The following is a 26,244-nucleotide window of genomic DNA, read 5'->3' as shown; positions in this document are numbered from 1 at the left end:
TAAAAAACCAGAAAGGATCACAGCCGGCTCTAGCATCCTTAAATAGTCCAAAGATATCCAGTTAGAGGGTGAACTGGTAATTCTAAATTGCCCATAGGTGTGAATGGGTCTTGTTGTTAGCCATGGCACAGAATGGTGATCTGTCCAGGGATACACTGCCCTACGGCTGGGAAAGGTTTCAGCCTCTTGTGACCATTAATTAAATAAGTGGAAGTGGATGGATGGATAGTTTTTCCTATTATTATTTGGAGAAAAAGAAATCTGAAAATGTTTAAAAAACAAACTGTCAGCTGTATGTGTATTGAGGATGAGGAGGCTATGACCTTTCTCACATTAACATGTGTCTACTTCTGTTACTGAACACAAAGCCACTCCTCTTTACAAACTCCCAAACAAATATAGACAAAAACAGAACAAAAACGGAAAATGTTTTATTTAGATTAGCAAATTTCATATTTCCACTTTAAATATCTATTGATCAACTATCAACTCCACATTCGTGTCAAAGGCCCTGCCCATCCAGCTACACAGGATGTGAAGCTTCAAAGAAAGGACCAGAACTCTGCTGCATTAAATTAAGTACTGAATAACTTTATTTAGGGATGTGAATCGAGAACCAGTTCTCAAAGGATGAGAGCGTGATGGTAAAGTGGAGACCACTTCAGGACAGAAACAACTGCATTATACTGTTAACAAAACTCCGGCAGCATGCTAACACTAAGCTAACAAGAACCCCGAGTGATGTTAAAGCTGAGTAAATGCTGACCCCAGCCCACACAACTTGCAGCCTCCGTTTTTACTGGTTCATGTTTCTAAAGTAGAATCACTTTAAGGTCTCTTTGTGAAAACCTTTAAGGTTTTCATCTTTGCTTTGTGCTGTCCACATTAGGATAGGGATTTGTGTTAGTGTGTCGGGCTGTAGCCTCAGGTTTGTATTGCTAATTATGATACAGTGTGTTGCAGATTATTTTACAGACTAACATGACAGTAACGTAACGAGTAGTATAACAAATGTCTTTCTCCTGGGTGTAATTAAGTAACGTACTGCATTACTTTTAAAATAAAAGGGTTCTGTGTAATATGAGCAAGAATGACTGAGTATTGACCCTAACACTGATCAAAACAATGAGAGGAAACACCTGCAACATGCACACACATTTGACATCTGAGCATGTAATAATTTTGGGTGACTGCAGTGTCTTTGATATGCTGCTTAGAGATGGTGGTGACTCACAAAGTGGAGCCAAAGAGAATGGATAAAGGAATCGATAAGGAAACGAATTTATAAGTGATATTAATAATGGAATCAGAATTGCAAAATTCTTATCAATTCTCATCCCCTAACTTTATTGATCCAAACGTTTTAGCAAAGAACCAAACAACCAGAAAAAAGGAAGAAAAAAAAAAGAAGAAGGTGAGAGCTGCTGGTTACCATGGCATTGAAAACAGGAAGCAGAAACAATAGCCGCAATCCATCTTCTCCAATCTCATTAATTCTAATGATGTCGCGGACATGACTCCACCCCTTGACTTGACTGGTTCCTGTTTATCATATTTCTTAGGGCAGGGCATGTCAGCCATCCTTGTTTCTGTGCCAAGACTTTCTGTTTCCTATATTTGTTTCAAATTTAGAGTTAAGTGTGAAAACAGTCTCTGCAGGTCCATTTGCCCTCTACTGTTAAGACACCACTACAGTCATAGTTCTTGTCCAGGTATCCTAGATGGACTCAATCTGGCGACGGACCTTCTCAGAGGCAAGGCGGTCAAGTCGTCGCTGGCGGATGACAACGAGGACGGCGAAGAGGGTTGTCAGAGCCAACATGGCCGCCTCAAACTTCCAGAACAGATGTTCTTCCATGAGAACAGAGCGGCAGCTGAATAGGAGGAGGAAGAAAAATTAGTACCTTCATTGGAATAACGTCAGTTCCTGTAGTGACGATTAATCTATGGCTGAGGTGCATGCTCATCTATTAGCTGATGAGTCCATAAAGGGTTCAAAATATTCTGATGTGATGTGAAAGTTATTCATGAACCATGTGTAGCCTAGTCCATAAATGACTATAGCAATTAACTCTCTGGGGTCTAGGGTATAATTGGCCATTTTTGACTATTTTTGATTTGTCTTGTTTGGAATCATTCTTTTCAGCACAATTTCAAATGTCTGAATTTACAGTTATTTCATTTTGACATACTGTATTAGCACGATTGATCTAAATTAAGACAAAAAAGATCACATCAGAGTAGGAAAAAAAAAGTTCTATTTTTCACTGTAAAAACCAAAGAAGAATGTTCAATGAATCATTTTCATAACTTGGAAATGCAAATAGTCGTAACAATAGAAATTGTAATTTTTTTAAAATTATGCACAGGTTTGGGAAAAAACAAAGTTATATGCAGCTATTTACCTAAAAATGCAGCCAAGGCCTCAGGCAGTTTTTATATAACCATTTAAAACTATTAACAGAACAATTAGGTGTTCTGCATCAAATAAGAAGGCACATAAATTAGTTGTACCAATCCAAAAAATATTTTCGGTCCAAATTAAGACAGAGGAGAACACCACATACCAAAACTCTGCAGGTCTGACAACAAGAGGTTTAATAAAAAAAACAAAAAAAAAAACAAAACCATGTGTGTGTGTGTGTGTGTGTGTGTGTGTGTGTGTGTGTGTGTGTGTGTGTGTGTATATATATATATATATATATATATATACATACATACATACATACACACACACACTGACAAATTGCTGAAGTTGATGGTATTGTACAGTGATTCCAAAATGTCAGTTTCAAAAAAATAAAAAAATAAAAAAGAGGTGTATCACTCATGTTGCTGTCTGCCTTTGGTGGCTTTTTTGCAGCAACTGTGACATTCAGCAGTCGTCTCATTGTTCTGACACACAAAACAAAACTATCGACTACACTACACACTAACTACACAAGACAACATGCCGTGTAAGAGTTCGGGTCTTAGGAGGTTAAATTTAGGTTTTGTTTAAAGGTATGCCTGCACATGCCAGTGTTATTTTTTTCACCTCTAAAAAGTAAAAAAGCTCTTCTTATTATTAAAACATCTTATTATTCTTGTATTAAAAGTATATGTTTTATCCTCTCTGAATTATATCCGTCTGTTTGTTACCACACTCACTGCTTTGTTTTCCTCCCACTATTTGGTCAGAGGGGCTAAAATGGCTCTTTTGATGTTGAAGGTTGGCGACCTTTATTGTTTGCTTGCTGTCATCCATTAGAGTATTTCCTTTAATTTAGAATGATCAGCTGCTCAGATTTTAGTCCTCCCACCTGTTGCTTGCATTCATCATGATTTTGAATGATACATGTCGCCTGTCTGGTTAATCAGGACCCAGACTCACCTTTTGTACTCCTCTCTGCTGGACTGGCTGCAGTTCACTCGCTCTACATAGCCTGTCAGTCTGCAGGCCAACTGTGACTTCTGAAAAACACACACACGGCCAATTAGATGATGCTTCAGAAAACAGAGAAGATTGATCTGTGCTTATGTATTTAAAGTTACATTTTAAATATGATGGAAAAAACTCATGTGGAGGTGTCTAATTTTTACTTTGATTCACCCAAAAGCCCATTTTTCATTAGTACCCATTCGGATGGAGTCACCAAAACACAACTCTGATTGGCTGGTTTTCCATTGCAATCGAGTAGAACCCAATATGTGTTTTCAACATCGTTTGTGGCAACATTAGGGCTGCCACAAACGATGATTTTGATAGTCGACTAGTCACCGATTATTTTTGCAATTAGTCGAATCATGCAGATCGTGCATCCATTGGACGTAAAATGTACAGCTTATTGCACCAGCAGCATCTGCTCTTATATAACTATCATTAGCTTACAGCTTTAAGTGTTTAAGGTATGTGCTAACTAAAAATAAAGACAAGATGATAGTTTGTTAAATGTTAATGAAATTTGCAGATTGTTTTGGTGAAATTTAATAAACTTCTTGCTATCTAAAATATATCAGGACACCGGAGTATATTCTCGAGCATCTCACACTTCTGATAATCAGCTGTCTGCTTGACGTTTATTCAGCTGTGTAAAAACTATAACTTTAATCTCAGCCAAACCGATTTACTCAGGAACAAATAAAACACTAAAAAAAAAGCCAAACAATAACATTTTTAAGTTATCTAAGTGACTTATATATCACAGGGCTCTAGACTAACTTTTTGTCATGGGCGTACCGGTACGCCTAACTTTTTAAAGTTAGGCGCACACAAATTTTATAATAATTTATATAATATAATGTGTTTTTCTGGATACACTGTGCTTTTTCAGCATTCAAAGATTGATGACACCGTGTCCGAGCACTGGCTATGAATTTCAGAAGGATCAGGCCTTAACTTAACAGAAAAGTTAGCAATAGTTCTTTTCCTATTGCAGCTACATCCACTTCTGTCGTGGCTAGGCGGCTCACTAGGGCTGGGTATCATCACTGATTTCTATAATCCATTCGATTCCGGTTTTCAAAGTCCCGATTCGATTCAACTTAGCCTCAGACAGTCAGAAATATTATAACTCTGATCATTTATCAGTACTGACTTCATCAGAATTGTGAACATCACAGCAGATGCCTTTGTGTGAAAGTAACTGAGAATAAAACACAGAAAAACATGAAGGAGATTTTCCTGGTCTGGCTTTTTATAGCAGATAACCTTAAAAATATTCTACAATGTTCTGCATATAAAGTTTAAATTTCTTCAGTATTGAACAACAGAAAAAATAGGCTTTCTTATCAGAGGTCATTTAAGGGAAAAAAAGAAAAAGAAAAGAAAAAGACAGCAGCCGACAGCGCTGTAAACAACGGTAGACTGGTGGGTAATAAGCGAATGAATAATACAGAAAACAGAGATTGGAGACGGAAAACTGTTCTTGAAGTACAGAGAGAGATAGAGAGAGCTAGCTGTGCATGGAGTGGGATTTTAATAGTCGTGGAAGCAAAACAGCAAAATTCATGACGACATCGATCAAATGTGAAGCGCAGTTTGCTGCTTCTTTTGCTGCTGGCTCGGTGAATTTTGGTTGGAGAGAGACAAAACCTGCAGCTCAGAATCAGCATAAAAAGACGTAAACACAGCGCGGACCGGACGCATCAGGATCGCTAAGCTCCGACAGCGTGTCCGTCTACGGGCCGTCGGGTGAGAAAGCCGAGAAAGACAAAGTTGATTCTGATGCGTCAGTCCTCTGTGTTTACGTCTTTGTGTGGAATCCGTGTACCTGCTCTCATTTGCTGTTTGGTTGTTGTTGAAATGGTTTTGTGAGCTTTAATCTGACGTTTCTGGCAAAACACAGTTATATTTAAAAGTCATTCAGGATTTAATGAATTGATATCGCTTTATTCAAGCTACTCACCTCCCACTTCCACCTGCACTTTCAACTGGACCACGGCCAATCAGAGAGGTCCCGCCCCTTACTATCTCTGATTGGTTTAGTCCACGATAGGGGCAAAATGTGTCTGTTGTTGACCACAGGGAAGGTTGCAGATTTTTTTTTTTTTTTGCTACCCGAACAGTTGGTCGCACAGGTGCAACCAAATATTTTTTTAGTCGCACCACTGAAAAAATTGGTCGTATTTGCGACTAAATTGGTCGCACTCTAGAGCCCTGTATCATGTTTAACCTGAGTAGTGAAAGACAGCGGTGGGTTTGAAAACGATTTGCCGGGAGTCCGGTGTTCTCACGGGCTCTAGTGAGCCTTGCCCCCGGCTAGCTATCGAGCTAGTGGGTAACAGACGTCTCCGAAAACGTCGGAGCGCTTTTGAAAGTATGTGGTGTCTTGATAAACTGAGCAGATATTTGAGGTTTACACAGCTACATTCTCGTCTGAAAATATGTTAAACGTGTATTTTGTGACCCAGAAAGAATAATAAGAGTAATATCAAAACTAACTAGCTGCCGCCATTGTTGGAAACTGAGCTGGGCTGCGCTATGAATTCTGGGACAGAGCTTCTTCTTCGGGGTTTAACGGCAGCTGGCATCCTTGTACATGCAGTGCTGTCATCTTCTGTTTCAATCCGTTATTACACTCTTAAATCCTACTACTTCTGCGGCTTTTGTGATCTTACAAAGCTTCAAAAGACGCGTTGACTATTAAACGATTTTGATAGTCGACGTAATCGTGACTAGTCGACTAATAGTGGCAGCCCTACATAGCATTGCGTCCACGCTTCCCGTGATGTAATTAATATGTAACACGAACACTACAACAAAGGTAGACATCGAGGCCTGCTACTTGGTTTGTGGCTTTTCATCAGACTCAGGGGAGCACAGCGTTTTTTGTAGCCATTTCTCTCATTGCCAGGTTTCAAAAAGAGGTTGGTATGATTTTCTTGAATAAGGCTACATTCACACTGCAGGTCTTAATGCTTAATTCCGATTTTTTGATGAAATCCTCACACTCCTTCACACTACAAATAAAATGTGACAGCAAACGCGCTCTAGTGTGAACCCTCCAAGCGTCCCGCATGCGCAAAAAAAGACGTCACACACAATGCGCTCCGTTTAGACCCAGACCAAACAGCATTGTTTGACTGATGGCCCTGAATATAAAGACTTGTTCCAGACTTAACTTTATAACTTGAAGGAAAATTGGGAAACGTAATTTTGTTATTTACACATGGCCTAATAATTGTCCTTGTTGCTGTTTTAGAGAGGAGCGGTGCTTCAAAGGATAGTTGCAGATTTCTGTCAGATAGGGCTGCTCAATTAATCGAATTTTAATCTCGATTACGATCTGGGCTTTCAACGATCATTAAAAATGACTGAGCCGATTATTAGCCCCTCCCTCGTGCTTTACCCTCGCGCTGCTCCGTGTGGCAAATCGAGCGCACCTCTCTGCATTTCGAACATGTGTCACAACAATTAAGAGCAGCGGTCCCCAACCTTTTTTGCGCCACGGACCGGTTTATGCCCGACAATATTTTCACGGACCGGCCTTTAAGGTGTCGCGGATAAATACAACAAAATATAACTAGTACCGGTACCGAAAAAAAGAAAATTTATTCATAACACACGTGAAGAGACCAAGGAAAACCGAGTAAACGATAAAAACGATAACAACATAACGCTGAAAATCGATAAAAACCCTGAAAACCATACATTTCACACCTGAGCCTCAACTCTCGCGGCCCGGTACCAAACGACTCATGCCCTGGAGGGACTTTCCGTGCCGGATACACGATGGACGGGTGGCAGAAATGGAGGGTCGTGTGCCTGGCGGGACTGTCGATCAAGGACGCTGAAGATATCTACCTATTCGGAACCATGATAACAGGGTTCTTGCTGATCGGAGCTGGCTTGGGCCTGGCTTATCGGAGAATTAGGAGAAATAGGAGCCCAGCATGAGTAGAGGTCTCTTTTTCCTCTTCTACTTTCCCCATTGTTGTGTACTTTTTCAGTGTTTTTCTGTAACGCTGCCGATCTCCGACCTGTATTCCCATGTGATGTCTGTGTTGTGTGTGCAAGTCGGGGGGGGGTCTATTCCACTGCGGGGCAACCTGCATGTGGCCAATAAAGCCTTGATTCATTCATTCATTCATTCATTCAAACAGCAGTCGCTTTCTAAAACATCAAATACAGTACACATACGAAAGTGACCCAGATCGGATTTGAAAATATCGGATTTGTGCTGTTCACAATGTCATACTATGATCGGATATGGGTCGCATAGAGTCAAAAAAGTCAGATTTGATGCGCTTTTGCCTGCAGTGTGAACGTAGCCTAAGACTCTCCTGACTCATGATGCCACTGAGCAGCCAATCAGGTAAGTACTAATGGAAAAAGGGCTTTAGGTAACTATTTAAAAAATAAATAAATAAAAATGTATTTTAAAATAAAATAAAATAAATAAATAAATAAATAATTGAAACAAAACAAAAAAACCCACAAAAAAACAAAACAAAACAAAACACATGACCATCTGCCAGATAACTTCATCTGCCTGTCCGATGACTTGATCAGCTGATTTCTGAACAGTGGTGACCTGAGAGTTGACGCTGCCCTATGTGGGACTGAAATGACTCACAGTATTGAAGTCGCTGCAGCGCACGCACGCCTCCGTCACCACAAACTCCTCCAACAGCCAGCAGGGGGGGGCCTCAGGCTTAACTGCTGCCAGGACAACAACAATATGTTATTGGCTGCATATACTTTGTGTGTGTACCTGGAAGTGAAATTATTATTATTATTATTATTATTATTTTTGCTGTTGGATTAAAACTAGTGAACCTGTCACATGACATGACTTTGTTTCCACAGAATGAGTTCTTCAACAGTTCTTTAAAAAAAAGAAATCTTTAATTAAAGCCACACTTTATGCTGTTAACAAAGAAGGAAGAGGCAGGAGGAATCCATTTAGGGATACACATAGAACAAATGGGATTTCTGGTTAGCTCAGCGAGGTATACAGTCAAGCCCATAATTATTACTACCAGATTCTAGTGTGTAACTGTTCATATAGAGTGTTATAAAGTTTATTGCTAATGCAATCATATGGCACATTGACTTCTGAGGAAATTTTAGAAGGCACTCGTCATCAGAAAGGTTGCCAACCCCTGGTCTAGTGCATAAAAAGACATAACACACAGCGCGGACCTGGCACATCAGAATCAGTGAGATGTCGGCTTTCTCACCCGACATCTCACTGATTCTGATGCATATGGTCCACGCTGTCTTTACGTCTTTGTGCGGAATCTTTTTTCCCTCAAACGGCTGGTCGCACTGTTGCAATGTAGGATTTTTTTTTTGTCACACGATTGAGAAATTGTGTGTGACCAAATTGGTCGCAGTCTAGAGCCCCGGATTAGGTTGCCTGGTACATGGCCTGAAAAAGAGCTCTAAAGCATTAGGTCCATGTTTTACAGCGGGGATGGGGTTCTAAGGGTTGAAGGCTTCTGATCTTTTTAAAAACAAACAAACAAATAAACAAACCAAATTAAGGAAACATCATTGTGGCCAAACAATCCAATTTTTGTTTCATCTAACACAGAAGACCAGAAGTCTTCTTCTTTGTCCAGATGAGCATTTAGCCATGTAGGCTTTTGTATGCCTCTCTGGAGAAGTGGCATTATCCTTGGTCTCTCTAGAAGTTGATTCTGTTCATTTGGATGTAGCATTTTCAGTGGGAGAAACGTTTCGTCACTCATCCAAGTGACTTCTTCAGTCTCAGCTGACTGAAGGTTTCCCCAATCTTATAAACAGTACATTTGCATAATGACTGAAGCCAGCCCACTGAATGAACAATGGGCTGGGAGGTCAGTTCCTTCATCATAATTATGCAAATTCTCATGACCATTGATCAACAACCACCAGCAGAGCACAGATTCACCAGGATGATCTTGGTAGTGAGCCTTGGATTCTTTTTCACCTCTCTCACTATCCTCCTGGCCAGCACAGGTGTCACTTGGCTTCCGACCATATCCTCTGTGATTTTCCACAGTGCAGAACATCTTGTATTTTTTAATAATAATTTATACTGTAGCCACTGGAACTTGAAAACATTTATATATGGCCTTGTAGCCCTTTCCTGCCTTGTGAGCAGCCACAATGCACAGCCGCTGGTCCTTACTGAGCTCCTTTGTCTTAGCAATGACTATCCACAAGCCAACTGCAGAGAGCTGCTGTTTTTCACCTGTTGAGTTGATTAAAACATCTATTCCCAATTAATCAGGGTAATTATGATGCTTTATAAGTGCTTGGACTATTTGGAATAGTATAGAACTTTGGATTTTCCCAGAGACTGTGACAGTTGTGAAGGGTATGAATAATTTTAGACGCAACACTTTTTGTAAATAAAAGCTGAGAAATATTTTTTTTCTACAATGATGCCACTTGTATGTCGTCTTATTATATTTTAATATTTTAGGAGAAGCCTGTGTCATTTCTGGTAAAAGAAAAAAAAAAAAAAAACACATGCTGGTTGAATAACAGTAACTTTAAGTCAGAATTTGCCAGGGGAATGAATAATTATGGACTTGACTTTAATACAGAAAGAACAATAACTGCATTTTTTTTAAAGCAAGCTAACAAAACATAGCTCTAAAAACAGATGACAAGAGTTTGAGACATACCTGTAACTGTTCCTATAGATTTCTCCTCATTCAGCAGAGCTGATCCGAACACCCTGAACACATGAACATTTTTGAAAGTCATATGACTTTACCACAGTGCTGCCTGCAGGTTTGGTTGACCTCTGAACTTACCTGAGTGACACAAGACCCCAGAACAGGGCATGCAGTACAAGGACGCGTGGGCGGCAGCAGGCGACAGGGATCCGACAGTCACCCTCCATCAGTCTGCTGCCCCAGCACCACAACGCCGTCGCCACGCTGTCCGCTTCCTGACCGGTTATTGAAAAATTATGATTCGTGGCCGAGTGCTATCAGTCCAAGCTGTAGTCAGTCTTTTACCATGATGCTCACATTGATCAAAGCCTTAAGGCTCCACGCTATTGAGAGCTGAAAAATCAAACATGTGTCACTTTGCTAATCGATAATCAGAGTGCAGATGATCACAGTTCAGTGTATTTAATATAAGAGTACACAGCCTAATTACTATTTGATTGGATGATAAAATTAATCATCCAATAAAACAGCAACAAACCTAATCAATAAATGAGTAATGAGCAGATTCATTAACACAGACACAGCAATATTTCACTCAGCTGATCATTAATAACCCATCAATAACTTAAAAAAGAGCTAATATCACACACTTTAAGCGGCTTACAACGTGATTTTCTTTGTATTGAGCAGTCTGCTAATGCTAACAAGTTGCTAACACGTTAGCAATACCGTTAGCTCTACTCACCGCGATCTCTTAAAAAACACACCCGCCATATTGGACTCAACGCAGGGAAGCAGAGAAGAGGAGCCTAAACATCAGAACCGCCGATGATTCGACACTGCTGTTAAATAAAGCGCAGAGTTAGCGGCGAGCAGCTGAAGTCCATCGATTGTTGTTACCGGATTCACACAGACAGGTTAACCACGACACTCACAGGCAGCACTTCCGCCACAGAGTTCACTACCCGCAAGGATAAAATGCTCCCAGGAAAAGCGTCTGTTATATTCATGTAAATACAATAATATATATGCATGCATGTGCCCCGGGAGAAACGCACTAAACATTTTTCGCTAGGTTTTTTAAATAAAGTTTACGGACTGTAAAGATTATTTTAACACTTTTTGTCTTTATTTACGTCCTATTGTCTCTTAAACCTTTTATGTAAGTTAGGAACCGTTATTTTGAAGGGCAGAGTGCAGGCGCAGCCTCATCCTGTTTTGCTAGAAATTACACGTAGATTTAAACGTCATCATTCTCTACCCATCCTTTTTTTTTTTTTTTTTTTAAATATTAAACTTTATTAAGAAACAGTATACAGAACATGTATACTATACAATCAGAACAAAATTAACATATGCCAGGGGGTGTAATACAAAGAATTACAAACATTCAAATAATTTGTAATTACTACAAATAGTAATAGTTTTCATAGCCTTTTTGTTAAGTGATCCACTAATCAATTTTATGTAACATAAAACATCATTATAGTAATCTTTAAAATTAGGTTTTTTGTTACTGTATTTGCATTTGTGAAAATAAAATTTAGCTAAGATAACTAACAAGTTTATTATAAAGTAAACATCTTCTTTTTTTTGCCTTCGAAAGAAACAAAATACAACATTTTCCCATTTCACAGTAAAGTCTTTATAGAGATGTCCAGCAATGAATCTACTGAAGTCTTTCCAAAATGTTCTAGCGTATGAACAGATCCAGAAGAGGTGTTGCACAGTCTCAGGATGGCTTCCACAAAATCCACAGTTCACATTTATGTCCCTTTTGAACTTCGTCATGTAATGATTAGCAGGATAAAATTTATGCAGTATTTTAAATGAGACTTCCTTCACTTTATTCGTTACCAGATACTTGTTAGGAATTGTCCATACTCTTTTCCAGTTAATGTCACTGACAAAGAAATTCCAATAAGAGACCACATGTGGGATAGTTAGAGATTCTGTCTGGAACAAAGCACGGATATTCTTATTACTTTTACTGTGGTTTGTTAGACAGATTCTTCCTATGTGTGAATCTAAAGGGTTGGGGAGAGAAACAGATGATATGCAAGGTTGAATACCTTTAAAAAGCATTATAATACCCGTAGGTATTGCATCAAATAATATGGCATATTCTTTGGGCGTGGCTGGAAATTTATAGGTGTTTAAGAATTCTGAATAGGACATAAGCTGCCCATTAGGATTAAACAGCTGATTCACTAAAACAATCCGTTTCTCAACCCACCTAGAAAAAAATAATGATTTATTTTTATACAATATGTTCCTATTATTCCAAATTGAATACGTATGGGGTGTAAAGTTGTGTTTATATATAAGGGACCAAGCTAATAGAACTTGTTTGTGAAACATCAAGAGCTTTTCTGGAAGCTTATCTATATTATAATCACAACCTAAGATAAAACTTAGACCACCAAACTTAGAGAAAATGTAGTGAGGAATAAAATTCCAAATGGATACTGGATTTTTAAGAAAATGTTTAGCCCAATTAATCTTAAATGTATTGTTTAGAGTAGTAAAATCCAAAACATTGAGACCACCGTGTTCATAGTCATTCATCAATACACTTTTTCTGATGTAATGTGTCCGGTTTTTCCAAAGGAAGTTGAAGAGCATTCGGTCAATATCCTTACAAGTTTTGCCGTCCACATGCAGCAAAATTGCTGCATAAGTCAGTCGAGACAGACCTTCTGCTTTTGAGAGCAATACCCTTCCTCTTAAACTTAAATCTCTCTGCAACCATTGATTTAATTTGGTTTGAGATTTTTTAATAATTGGGGGAAAATTTAGTAAAATTCTGTCTTTTGGATCTTTGCAGATAATCAGACCTAAATATGTTGCTTCATTTTTAACTGTTATATTACAAATACTCTGAACATTACACTCTTTGACAGGTAATAATTGACATTTATTTAAGTTTAGGACCAATCCAGACCCTTTTGACAAATCCTCTATTACACGTAAAGCAATTGGCACTTGGCTGGCATTTTTAAGAAAAATTGTGGTATCATCTGCCAATTGACTGATGACAATCTCTCTGTCTGCTATGTTTATACCCTTCACAGGGCTATTCAAAATATGAGAGGCAAGAATTTGGGTGCAAAGTAAAAAAAGATAAGGGCTAATCGGGCAACCTTGGCGTACACCTTGATTAAGACTAAAATGAAATGCTTTGAGAGACTAGTCCTTCAGCACATCAAGGATTACCTCCCCCCAGAATTCGACCCCCACCAGCCCTCCACGCTGTGCTGAGTCACCTAGAGCAGCGGCAAAGCTACGTCCGAATGCTCTTTGTGGACTACAGCTCAGCCTTTAATACAATCATCCCGGACATCCTCATCACCAAACTGGTCACTCTTGGCCTCCCTCCTCTCACATGTGCCTGGATAAAGGATTTCCTCACAAACCGGCCCCAGACTGTAAGACTCGGCCCTCATCTCTCCTCCACTCGCACACTGAGCACCGGCTCCCCACAGGGCTGTGTGCTGAGCCCCCTCTTGTATTCTCTCTACACCCACGACTGCAGTTCGACCCACAACAACACTCTCATCATCAAGTTTGCTGATGACACCACGGTAGTCGGACTCATCTCAAAGGGAGACGAGGCAGAGTACAGAGAGGAAGTCCTGAAGCTGGCAGCATGGTGTTCAGAAAACAACCTGGCACTGAACACTAAGAAAACCAAAGAGCTCATTGTTGACTTCAGGAGACACAGCACCGACTTGGCCCCCCTCTACATCAACGGGGAGTGTGTGGAGAGGGTCCACACCTTCCGGTTCCTTGGTGTCCTCATCTCTGCTGACATCTCCTGGACAGGAAACATCTCAGCGGTCATCAAGAAGGCCCAACAGCGGCTGCACTTCCTGAGAGTCCTCAGGAAGTACAAGCTGAACTCCAACCTGCTGCTGACCTTCTACCGCTCGTCCATTGAGAGCCTGCTAACCTACTGCATCACGGTATGGTACGGCAGCTGCACCAAAGCAGATAGAGTGAGGCTTCAGAGTGTGGTCAAGACAGCACAAAAGATCATCGGCTGCCCTCTCCCCTCCCTGATGGACATTTATTCCTCCCGCTGCCTCAGTAGAGCAGCAAACATTATCAAGGACAGCTCCCACCCTGGTTTCAACATGTTCAGCCTGCTTCCCTCAGGGAAGCGCTACAGGTGCATCAACACAAAAACCCACAGACTCAAAAACAGTTTCTTCCCCAAAGCGATAACCACCCTGAACTCACACATGCACAGATAACACAGCCCCCCCACTTCCCACTTCCTCTATGGACCACCACTGTGCAATACCAATTCTATGTGCAATAACTCAACTGTATATACGTAACACTATTTATTACATATTACTTACGTCTTGTATATTGTACATTTTATATATATATATGTTTTTCCCTTTGTTAATACTGTCCATATGTACATAGCGCTGCAGAACTGTACCCCCCCAGCATGTTTACACTGAGTAGGAGATGCTCTGTATCTCATTGTACAACTGTATAGTGACAATAAAGGCATTCTATTCTATTCTATTCTATTCTAAAACGAGAAGTGGTGCCATTTTTCATTCTAATAGAACTATTAGCATTGGAATACAGAGTTTTGATAGCTTTGCAGAAGATATCACCAAAACCAAATTTCTGAAGTGTAAGAAATATAAATTCATGCTCAATTGAGTCAAAGGCTTTATAGAAGTCCAGGAGAAGGATAAATGAGTCATCCGATATTAATGCTGAGTAGTCCAGAATATCCAAGACGAGTCTAATATTATTGGAGATGTGCCTGTTTGTCATAAAACCAGACTGTGTCTCGTCTACAATATCGTCCAAAATATATTTAATTCTTCTAGCTAGCAATAGAGCTAATATTTTATAATCATTATTTAGGAGGCTTATTGGTCTCCAGTTGTCTATAAAAAGTAGGTCCTTCTTAGGTTTGGGAATTAAAGTAATAAGTCCTTGAGTAAGGCTGGGAGGAAGAGTGCCCCTTTCAATACTTTCATTATAAACCTGCAACAAAAAGGGTGCAAGCTGAGAAGAAAATGATTTATAGAATTCAGCCACCAGCCCATCTGTGCCTGGAGATTTGTTGTTTTTAAGAAATTCAATAGATGTCAATATCTCTTTTTCAGTAATTGGACTGTCACAAAAAAGCCTATCAGCACTTTTAATCATTTCAACATTGTTTACAGAGTCAATAAATTGGGTAGCAACCTTTGCGTTATAATTGGATTCATACAACTTTGAGTAGAAATTACAACAAAATTGAGAGATAATTTTTGCATCATCACTGACCGTACCATTTATATTCAATTTATGAATAGTATTGGTTTTAGAGCTATGTTTTTCTAAGCTGAAAAAATAAGCAGAATTCTGCTCTCCCTCCTCTATCCATCTTTTTCTTGAACGAACGAAAGCTCCTTCAGCTTTCTGGCGGTAAATCTCATCCAGTTTAGATTGAAAGGACCTAAGATGTAATCTATCCTCCTCCGAGACCTCGTCTGGTGGGAGTTGATATATTGCGGAAATTTGAACAATTAGATTTTCTTCTTCTGCTGCCCTTGACTTAGCTATTTTTGCCCCATACTGTCTCAACATTTTACTCGTCTCAAATTTAAAAATTTCCCAGTTTGTGCTATAGGAATTCTCAATATTAGCCTTGTGTATAAAGTGTTTTAACAGTCGTGTAATTTCAGATTTTACAATTGTATGGCTCAAAAGCGAGCAATATGAGGATCTATTAATTGCAATAGTAGGAAAGAGTTGCAGGTTAATATATATTGCTCTATGATCCGTAAGTGGAATTGTAAGGATATTGACCGTGACACTGTTCTTTGATAGACTACTTGATATTAACCAGAAATCAATACGCGATTTCCTTGAACCAGAACGGTTACTCCAGGTAAATGATATATCATCAGGAAATTTGTCTCTCCAAATATCAGTTACATTAAATTTATCCATAAATGTTTCCAATCTCAAATTATTCCTAAAATGTTGTGCTGGTGGCCATCTATCTATAGTGTCATTTAGTGAAACATTAAAATCTCCTCCAATTATTAAGTTTGAACTGGGATATTTAGAGAGCCAAAAACTAATCCTTGTATCTAAAGAGTCAATTAAATTATCATTTTCAGGTTTGGTATTATAGCCATATAAATTGACAATTATGAAAATGGAGTGATTGTATTCTACTACCAGACAAATTTAATTACCCAAAGAGTCACAATCTGAATGTAGAACAATACCTTCGAAGCTACCTTTGAGAGTTGTGACCCCAGCTGACCTCTCTGTGCCGTGCGAATACCAAACATCGTTACCCCACTGAGACTTCCAGAAGTTCACATCAGCAGATACAGAATGGTTTTCTTGGAAAAAACAAAAATGACTTTTATATTTCTTAGCAAACAAAAATAAGGCTTTACGTTTACAGATCTGTCTCAACCCCCTGGCATTTAGGGAAACAATAGAAAATGACAATTAAGAAAACAAAAAATAAACAGCTAGAAATTTAAAGAACCAATATTATGTGCTTAACAAAAAATAAACCTCACTAAGGGACCGAGCATTGCAAGGATGAAAATAACTCGGCAGAAATACACGAAATATTTTTTAGGATACAACTCAGGTGCTGAAACTTGTCCTCACACTATAAATGAGGCATAGACTTAATGATCCAAAACACCAGAAGGATCAATGGAAAAACAGCCAACCAAGTCCAAGCAACTGTGCAACATTGTAGGGTCTTTTCTATTCCTTAGCTTCCCCCATATTCACCTCTCATTCTGAAGATGGGAAAACTTCTGTCCCATTAACAAAACCCCGGCATCCGACGTAATAGGCCTTTTTATTTTCTCTGCGAGCCTTCTCGATAATGGGCCACAACTTGCTCCGGCGCTCCCTCTCTTCTCTGGAAAGGTCCTCAGCAAACTTCAAGTCCTGGTTTTCCTTTAAGAATGGAGATGTCTTGGCTGCTTTCCACAGGCTATCTCTGGTTCTGCGGGAGATGAACTGGATGATAATAGGTCTGGGACTGGTGTTGTTTGGGCATTTGGAGCCGACCCGATGTACGGTGTCAATGGTGTCATAAAGTTGGTTTTTACATTCAGGCAATGCAGCCTGACAAATCTCAACAGCAACTTTCCATGTATCCTCCTGTTGCTCTTCTTTGACACCAAACAGCCTGAGGTTCCACCGTCTGGAATATCGCTCGAGATCTGTGATTCTTTGCTGGTTTTTATCCATACGCTCTTCCTCTTTGGAGATTTTCTGCTCCAATGTGCCCACTCTGCATTTGACATCTTTTATCTCTTCACATGCAAAGTCCACAGTTTTTCTGATCCCGTCAATCTGTAGTGGAAGGTTATCCATTCTTTCGTTTATTAGCTTTGATAGAGTTTCAACAATATCCACGCTATCTCCCTTTGAATGCATCGCTTTCTTTGGCGCCGGAGACTGGCTGGGTGAGACGGGTAGAGGTGGAAACTCGTCCATTACGTCCTTAGTTATTGGGAGAGGTAGTGAAAGAGCCGTATAGTCATGGCAGTTGTCAAGGAGTGGGTTTACCGACCCGGTTGTTTGGCTAGCATTAGCCTTTAGCAGTAGCTTCGTCTTGGAGCTAGACGAGGGTCTTTTATTGTCACGCTGTGACATTTTGTCTCTTAATTGATCAAAATCAGTCCTTTTCTGGCTTAAATACCGTAAAAGCTTCTAAGGTCTGAGTTGACACAGTGTTGCTACCGTATTATAAGGTTACATTTGCTAAGCTCGGCAGTAAGCGTGTACTTACTCGGCCATCTTGGAACGCCAAATATATTGAATGTCGCAATGTTGGCAAAGAGAGGAAGTGACGTAAGATTTGCGCATGCAGGATACCGATCGGGTTTCCGGTACGGATCGGGTAGTGACAGACGCATTTGTCGGCCGGATTTGAAGGAGTCGACAAATTGGGACAGCCTTTGTCGCCTGGCTGTGACGTAATCGGCCTTCAAATGCGGCCTCCGGAGGATGCAGCCGACGTTTTGGGACACAGCTTTGGAGTATGCAACGATATTCCCCAGTTTAATATTTCTGATATTATTTTCTATATGGCTAAACAACATCCATCTGTCTCTACTGTGATCAACATTGTCATCCTGTTAGGTAAATACCATATACATTGTTGTAAATGGAGGGATAGAAAACCATCCTTTACATGGTTCATCAATGACTTCAAACATTATTTCATGTCACTTAAAAAACTGAAGTCAAGCAGATTTGCCACAATCTATGATGACATTTCCCATTTGCTACTGTTTTGATCATTACCTCTATTGTGTATCAACCTGTGCTCTTTTTTAATTCTTCCCCGTTAATACTGTGAATTTTCGTCTAGCCCCCTCCCCCCATATCCTTGCTGTTAGTTTTGTTGTATTGACTGTGTTCTTTTTTATTTATCCTCCACGAGAGTTCATTTGCACTATACTATATTGTGTTATGTTGTTTGTGACTGTATTGTTCCAATTTTAATAAAAAATTTGAAGTACACTTCGAATTGGGATCGCACTCAAAATCACACGCGTACTTCAAGCGTGCAGTCTCTTAAGGGGGAGGACAATTTCTTACGCTTCCTTTAAAAAGAAGGCTTTTTTTAAATTTTTTTTTTTTTATTAGTAATATAAACATACAAACAAAATGCACCATATATTACAGATTCAGAGAATAGACATTTCTTATATATTAGCAACTTTCATACATAGTGAAAAGAAAATATAAAGATGGGGTCACATAATTTAACAGATTATTAACTCACTAAATCAAAATCTTCCATAAAGGAAACAAAAAAAACAGCCTTTTTCTTTTTAACTAAGGTCAAAGATTTAACCAACAGGTTTAAGTCGTTTTTCCAGTAAGCTAGTGTTGGTTTAGTCTTAAAAAAGCGACATTTATGTATAAATTGCTTGCACAGGATTAATAACACATTAACACCATAATTAGCTTTCTTTTCTTTCAAAAACACTCCAAACATTATCATATTTAAGGTAAATGGGGTAATTTGAATCCCACTGGAATAAAGCCAGGTATGAAAATCCAACCAAAATATTTGTATGAAATTGCACAAAAAGAATAGATGGTCCAAATCCTCCTCTTCTGTTTCACAAAATACACAATTACCCGTTTCTATTTTGAATCTATCACTAAGGAGTCTATTTGTCGGGTAAATTTTATTCAAGATTTTAAATTGGACTTCTTTCCCTTTAGGAGGGATAGGGAAGGTGATATAATCAGTTCTTATTTTTTCAATTTCTTCCCTTTGGAAATCTTTTAATATGTAATTACGTCTAAGTAAATTTGGAGAATAAAGACTCCTTAATGAAGATCTAAGAAACTTATTATTGCATTTAACATCACAAAATCGAATACCATCTATATATAATTGCCCTAACTCGGGGGAGATGTCAGAATATATTATATCATTTACAACTATGTTTTTAAGTGACAATGGAATGGATTTTATAACCCGATTAAATTTACTTTTAGAACATTGGATATTAAACTTTTGGCAAAAATCTTGATGTCCTAGAACATGTCCTTCCTCATCTACAAAATGGGCAATTGCCCAAACACCTTTTGATAACCAATCTTGAATAAAAATAGATTTTCTGTTCATCAGTATATATCTATTGTTCCAAATTGGGCTATTATGTGGAGTGAAATTATGTTTAAATAACATTTTCCAATAAAGAAGGACCGGTTTATGGAATTCAGAGAGTTTAGCAGGTAGCTTAGTAATTTCAAAGTCACACTTTAGGAGAAAGTCGATACCCCCCAGTGTGTTAAAGACCTTACTTGGTATAAAAAACCAAATGGAGTGTGGATTATTTAGGAAGGATTTTAACCATTTAAGTTTCAAAACACCATTCATTATATCAAAATCAATTGCGTTTCCACCGCCTTCAATGTATGGTTTAACCAAATCATCTTTAGATATATAATGGCACTTATTCCTCCAAATAAAATTAAAATTCAAGCTATTAATTGTTTTAATAACTTTATTCGATATTGATAAAGAGTAAGCTGGATATATAAATCTAGATAAACTATCCATTTTGGTTAATAATATTCTTCCAAAAATTGTGATGTCTCTTTGCAACCACTTATTTAAGATTGTCTTACATTTGTCAACATTATCTAAAATATTTACTTTTTCTAAGACTTTGTGATCTTTTGAAATTGTGATGCCCAAATATTTTACCTCCTTCTTCACCTTTATATCGTACAGTAATTGTGAATTACACTCCTTTAATGCCAATAGTTCACATTTATTTAAATTTAACTTTAAGCCTGAAGCTTTTGAGAATGTAGTGATTATTTGTTTTACCAGGGGAATCTGATGTTCATTTTTTAAGAAAAGAGTAGTGTCATCCGCAAGTTGACTAATTATTAAAAAATTATCCATAATCTCAATTCCGGCAACGCTGCTGTTTTTAATTAGAATTGCGAGCATCTCCACAACCATTATGAACAACAACGGAGAGCTTCCACACCCTTGCCTAATTCCTCTTTTGACGCTAAATCTTTTACCAGTACCATAGCCTAATGACACAGAGCTATTTATATCATTATACAGTATATCTATTATCTTCCTAAATTTATCCCCAAATCCAAATCGAGTTAGTGTTTCTAAAATAAAAGGATGTTCTACTGAATCGAAAGCTTTATAAAAGTCCAAGAAAAGAATAAAACTGTCATCACTAATTAGATCATTGTAGTCCAGTAAGTCTAAAACCAATCTGATATTATTATGAATGTTCCTGTCTTTCAAAAACCCTGATTGTGTCTCACTAATTATACTTGAAACCCCTTGTTTGAGCCTTGTTGCAATTGAGCTAGAGAAAATTTTATAATCTGTATTTAATAAAGTTATGGGCCTTAAGTTATCCAATTGTCGTTTATCTTTGTTTGGTTTAGGAATTAATGTAATTAATCCTTGTTTCATGCTAGACATCAATTCTCCCTTTTCAATACTGGCCAGTATAGCTTTGAATAAAATTTCCCGTAAGTCTTCCCAAAAAAATTGGAAGAAATTAACTGTAAGCCCATCTGGACCAGGGGATTTATTAAGTGCCATTTTCTTAACAGATGCATCTAACTCTTCAATTCTAAAGTCAGATTCACAAAATTCCTTAAATGATTCATCAATTTTAGGGATCAGATTATCTATTTGATCAAAAAAGACATCACAATCTGCTTGGGAGAACTGTGAGGAGCATAAATTGGAATAGAATGTAGAAGTTTCATTCTCCAAAATTTTAGGGTCGTCATATTCAATGCCATCAATTAACAGAGAAGATATAAAGTTTCTTTTCTGTCTGCTCTTTTCTAAATTAAAAAAATATGAGGAATTTTTCCCCCCCTCCTCAATCCACTTGGCCCGTGAACACACAGAACCTCCTTCTGCTTTATTTAGGTAGAGCTGATCTAATTTAGTTTGCAACTCCATAAGTTTACTCCTTTCTTGGGTATTTAGATCATCTTTACTACAGCAATAAGTAATTTCTTGGAATAATTTACATTCATATTCTCTTTGCTTTTGACTTATGTTACTGAATTGAATACTAAAATCTCTAATTTTGAATTTAATGAATTCCCATTTACTGATATATCCTACAATTAGATGATCAGCCATACTATCTTTTATAATTTTTTTGACTATGTTGCAGTAGTCTTCATTTTGTAAAAGTTTGGCATTGAACTTCCAATAAGTTCTTTTATTTGATTGTCTAATTTCCGATTCTAAGCACAGTTCAATAAAGCAATGATCAGATAGAGGTGCATTTGACATCACAACTTTTACAGTGTGGCTAAGAATGATGTCACTTCCTAGCCAATAGTCTATTCTAGATTTACAAGCTCCATTTGGTTTAAACCAGGAAAAGCTCTTAATTCCTGGATTTCTTACTCTCCAAATATCTGTCAAGTTGTTATTTATCAAAAAATCTATAATTAGGTTATTTTTTTGTGGTCTACCTGTCCTTGAGGGCCATCTATCAGTCCATTCATCAGGAGTCATATTCCAATCACCACCCATTAAAATGTATTCCGTAGGGTATCGACCTTTACGTTCAAAAATATTTAGAGTTAAATCTTCTAACATAATTTTATTTTGACTTTCATTATTATATCCATAAACGTTGACTAAAATGAAAAACAAACTTTCAACTCTCATTACAGCAATCAACCAATGACCATTCAAGTCAGTCCGTTGTAGTACAAGATCCCCAGGAAAGTTATCGAATAAAATTGCTAAAACCCCCCGACCTCGATGAGCCATGGCTAAACAGGATTTTGCTTGTTTGATACCAGTCATAAAACTACCCATCCTATAATTGCAAAGACATTGTGGTTTAAATTACATAGGGCAGGTCGCTGGGACTTTATTAAATCACCTTCGGCAACCTTATGGAGTAATAAAAGAATTTTAATTGGAGGGACATCGGTTGACTGGTTACAGTGCCGTAAAGCAGGCATCCTTAATGTATCAGATTTATTTGACTGTGGGACTAAATGTTTTTTAAGCTTTGATAAAATTGTAGAGTTATATAAGTTGCAGCGTAATCAATTCTGGAGATATGTCCAAATACATAGTTCATTATCGAAGTGGCTGGGAACCCCTTTGAGTTGTCCTGTGGGCAGCCCTGTGGAAGTCCTGCTCTCAAGATCACCCTTGGGTAAAGGCATTACCTCTAAGATTTATCACTTATTGCAAGAACGGTCAGCTGACCCTCTCCTTAAAGTTAAGGGCTACTGGGCCCAGGACATGGCATTGGACATATCTTCAGTTGAATGGGATTCATGTTTTCAAAATATTAAAAATTTATTTTGCGCCTTGGTGTGCAAAAACCAAGGCGCAAAATAACTGCCCATGAACTGAGAAAAGTCAAGCGTGCAGCTGCCAAGATGCCACTTGCCACCAGTTTGGCCATATTTCAGAGCTGCAACATCACTGGAGTGCCCAAAAGCACAAGGTGTGCAATACTCAGAGACATGGCCAAGGTAAGAAAGGCTGAAAGACGACCACCACTGAACAAGACACACAAGCTGAAACGTCAAGACTGGGCCAAGAAATATCTCAAGACTGGTTTTTCTAAGGTTTTATGGACTGATGAAATGAGAGTGAGTCTTGATGGGCCAGATGGATGGGCCCGTGGCTGGATTGGTAAAGGGCAGAGAGCTTATTATGAACATGGTAATAAATCTGGTCAATTTCTAGCAAACCAGCTAAAAATAAATAAAGAAAAAACAACTATATGTGCTGTTCAAGATTTATCTGGGAACACAATATATGAACCGATACAAATAAACAACATTTTCAGGGATTTCTATAAAACGTTGTATTCACCACAAATAAACCCATCTAAAAAAGAAATTGATCAGTTTTTGGACAACATAACTCTTCCAAAATTATTAGACACTCAAGCAATGGCACTGGATTCACCACTGACACCAGGTGAACTCCAGGAAGCCCTGATAAGTATGCCCAATAATAAGGCTCCAGGTCCAGACGGCTTTCCTGCAGAATTCTACAAAGAATTTTTCTACAGAACGTTGTTGGAAATTAAAGAAAAGGGCAGACTTCCATCAAATATGAATTCTGCAAACATTAATCTCCTGCTAAAACCAGGCAAAGACCCTGTATATCCCTCAAGCTATCGTCCAATATCCCTTATAAATGTAGACCTTAAAATAATCTGCAAAGCTCTCTCAAAGAGACTGGAGAAAATAACCCCCCTCTTAATTCATCCTGACCAAACTGGTTTCATAAAAGGTAGGCACTCATCAACAAATACACGCAGATTACTTAATTTGATAGACTACTCATACAGTAAAAACCTAGAAACTACAATATTCTCTTTAGACGCAGAAAAAGCATTTGACAGAGTTAACTGGAAATTTCTATTTGCAACTTTACACAAATTTGGTTTTGGATCCTCTTTCATAAACTGGTTAAAATAGTATATAATTCCCCAACAGCTTGTGTCAGAACAAATGACCAGACATCCTCCAGCTTCTGTCTCTTGAGGGGCACCAGACAGGGATGCACACTCTAAACTTTTCAGATTGGAGTGGTAAAGGAATCAAATATTTAGAACATATACTAGAAGGAACAGAATTTATTTCATTTGACGGACTAGTTACACAATATGGGATCAACAAGAAAAGATTTTTAGAATATCAACAAATTAAATCCATAGTAAAAAAGAAATTTAAACCGGGTCAAGTTGAACTACAAACACCACCAAGTGTGGTTCAATTTCTTACTCTTAAAACCCCCAAATTACTATCCAAAATATATAGAATGCTTTCTAAAACAGATGAATCAATATCACTTCCTATTGCAAAATGGGAAGCGGATTTATCAGTTAACTTAGACCAAAACTTCTGGTCTCAGACTTGCTTAAAAACCTTTCATCTAATTAGAAATCCCAGTCTTCAATTAATTCAATACAAAATATTACATAGAGTGCACTATACAGGTCATCGGATGTTCAAGATGGGCTTTACGCCTACCAACAACTGCTCACACTGCCAAACCAATTCACCGGACAATTATATCCACGCTCTTTGGTTCTGTCCACCAGTTCAGAAGTTTTGGCGCGAGATATGTGAAGACTTATCGAAGTGTCTGAAATGTAACATTCCAGCTTCCCCCTTAGTGTGTTTGTTGGGCAGCTTAGATAATGTTACTTCAGAAAAGAATATCGCCCATATGGTTTTCACTGCCCTATGCATAGCCAAGAAAACAGTCCTCATGAACTGGAAAAATAAAAATAATCTTAATTCTAACCAATATAGAAATTATCTATTAGATTACATTAGTCTTGATACAGCCTCTGCCACCACATCAGATCAATTGCTCTGGGCTCCTTTGATCAGCTCCATCACCTAGTGGGGGTGGGGGGTCATAGTTTGGTCCCGCCTTCACTGTTGTGATTGGTGTGGGGGTAGGGACAGGCCTAGGGCGTCAGGGGGTTCCCCAGAGGCATCTTCCTTGGGGGGCTCAATCCGGGGTAGCGGTCATGTCCGGTTAGGGGCTCTGTTGGCTCTCGGGTGACTGTTTCCTCGTGGCTGCGTGCAGCGGGGCTAGGGGAGGGTCTGTGCTGACGGACGTGGGTTACTGACCTGGTAGCCTGGGTGGGTCCGGGATGGGCGTGAGGTTCTGGGTTGGGTGGACTGTCCCGAGCTCTGTGGAAAAGGGTAACACCACCTGGGTCTGGGTGCAGTTCCCCCCTCCAGGGGCAAGGGTACCTAGACCCGGTTCGTAGAGTACGCTTGGGGAGTGTGATCGTGTGTACAGCGTCTCTTTATGTCTGTCTCCACGTTGGTTGAGTGTGGAGTAAGTGCATATGAGAGCATGAGGGTGGGAATGGATGTTTGTATCTGTGTGTGCCTGTATGTCTGTGTCTATATGTCAGGTTGGGTATCAGACGCCACCTCTCTGAGGACATCTCAGGCCCTCCAAGGTTTAGAGGCCTATCTCCCCCCACCACCACTTCCCCTGCCAGTGGCGGACTCCCTCAGACATCGGTGCGTTGGTGGTTCTTTGTGTCTGGGGATGGGCGTCCAGGTACACACCGGCTCACTCCTTGGCGGCCGCTTGTCGGGGCCTGGAGCCTGGGGCTCGCTCGGGCCACTTCGGAGGTGGGGTGCCCCCGGCCTCTCGGCCTGGGGCTCGGTCACTCAGGCACAGCTGGCTGCCGGCGGAGCTCACGGGCGCGTCACTGCAACTCCCCCTGGCTTCTGCTTCGCGGCTGCTGAGTGAACCCTCATCCGGGACTCTCCTCAGCTCTTTCTGGGACAGTGGCGCGGCTGCCCCTCTGTTGGTCTTCCTTGGTCTCTTGTGTTCTGAGGGCCTCTGGATGTCTGGAGTTTTGATCTCCTCCATACCTGCTTCATGCCCTGGGGGACGGGGCTGTGGCCCCCCCACACCCTCTAGCAGATCATTACATGAAGGAACCTTTTAAAAAAACAAGCGCGTCCATGCTCACAGGTGTACACACAGGTGATCACATCCACAAACTACACCCTTTTTGGCTCCTACCTCAAAGCACACTGTGTTCTGTTGATCTTATGTGCTGCACAATAATGTTTAATATTTAG

At 39.2% G+C, this 26,244-nt stretch overlaps 1 protein-coding gene across 2 annotated transcripts; it reads right to left on the bottom strand.

Moving 5' to 3' along the window:
* Window positions 1–377: 377 nt before the first annotated feature.
* On the bottom strand, window positions 378–11,018 carry jtb (jumping translocation breakpoint). 2 transcript variants are annotated; one of them, XM_085346003.1, is made up of 6 exons: window positions 10,841–11,018; window positions 10,234–10,488; window positions 10,102–10,154; window positions 8,058–8,143; window positions 3,374–3,453; window positions 378–1,874 (listed from the first exon to the last, which is right to left on the bottom strand). In XM_085346003.1, exons 2-6 carry the CDS (start codon window positions 10,320–10,322, stop codon window positions 1,718–1,720), a joined length of 465 nt encoding a protein of 154 aa, XP_085202129.1. In that variant the 5' UTR covers window positions 10,323–10,488; window positions 10,841–11,018; the 3' UTR covers window positions 378–1,717. The 2 variants fall into 2 exon arrangements, with proteins under 2 accessions (XP_085202129.1, XP_085202130.1); XM_085346004.1 differs by having other exon boundaries at window positions 8,058–8,140.
* Window positions 11,019–26,244: the final 15,226 nt, after the last annotated feature.

The sequence above is a fragment of the Diplotaxodon limnothrissa genome, linkage group LG22 (assembly GCF_057381915.1).
Source record: "Diplotaxodon limnothrissa isolate DT_005_m linkage group LG22, D_limnothrissa_male_GT1.1, whole genome shotgun sequence".
Lineage (NCBI taxonomy): Eukaryota > Metazoa > Chordata > Actinopteri > Cichliformes > Cichlidae > Diplotaxodon > Diplotaxodon limnothrissa.
Note: the sequence above shows the minus strand (reverse complement) of the source record. Positions and strands in the feature narration are given on the sequence as shown.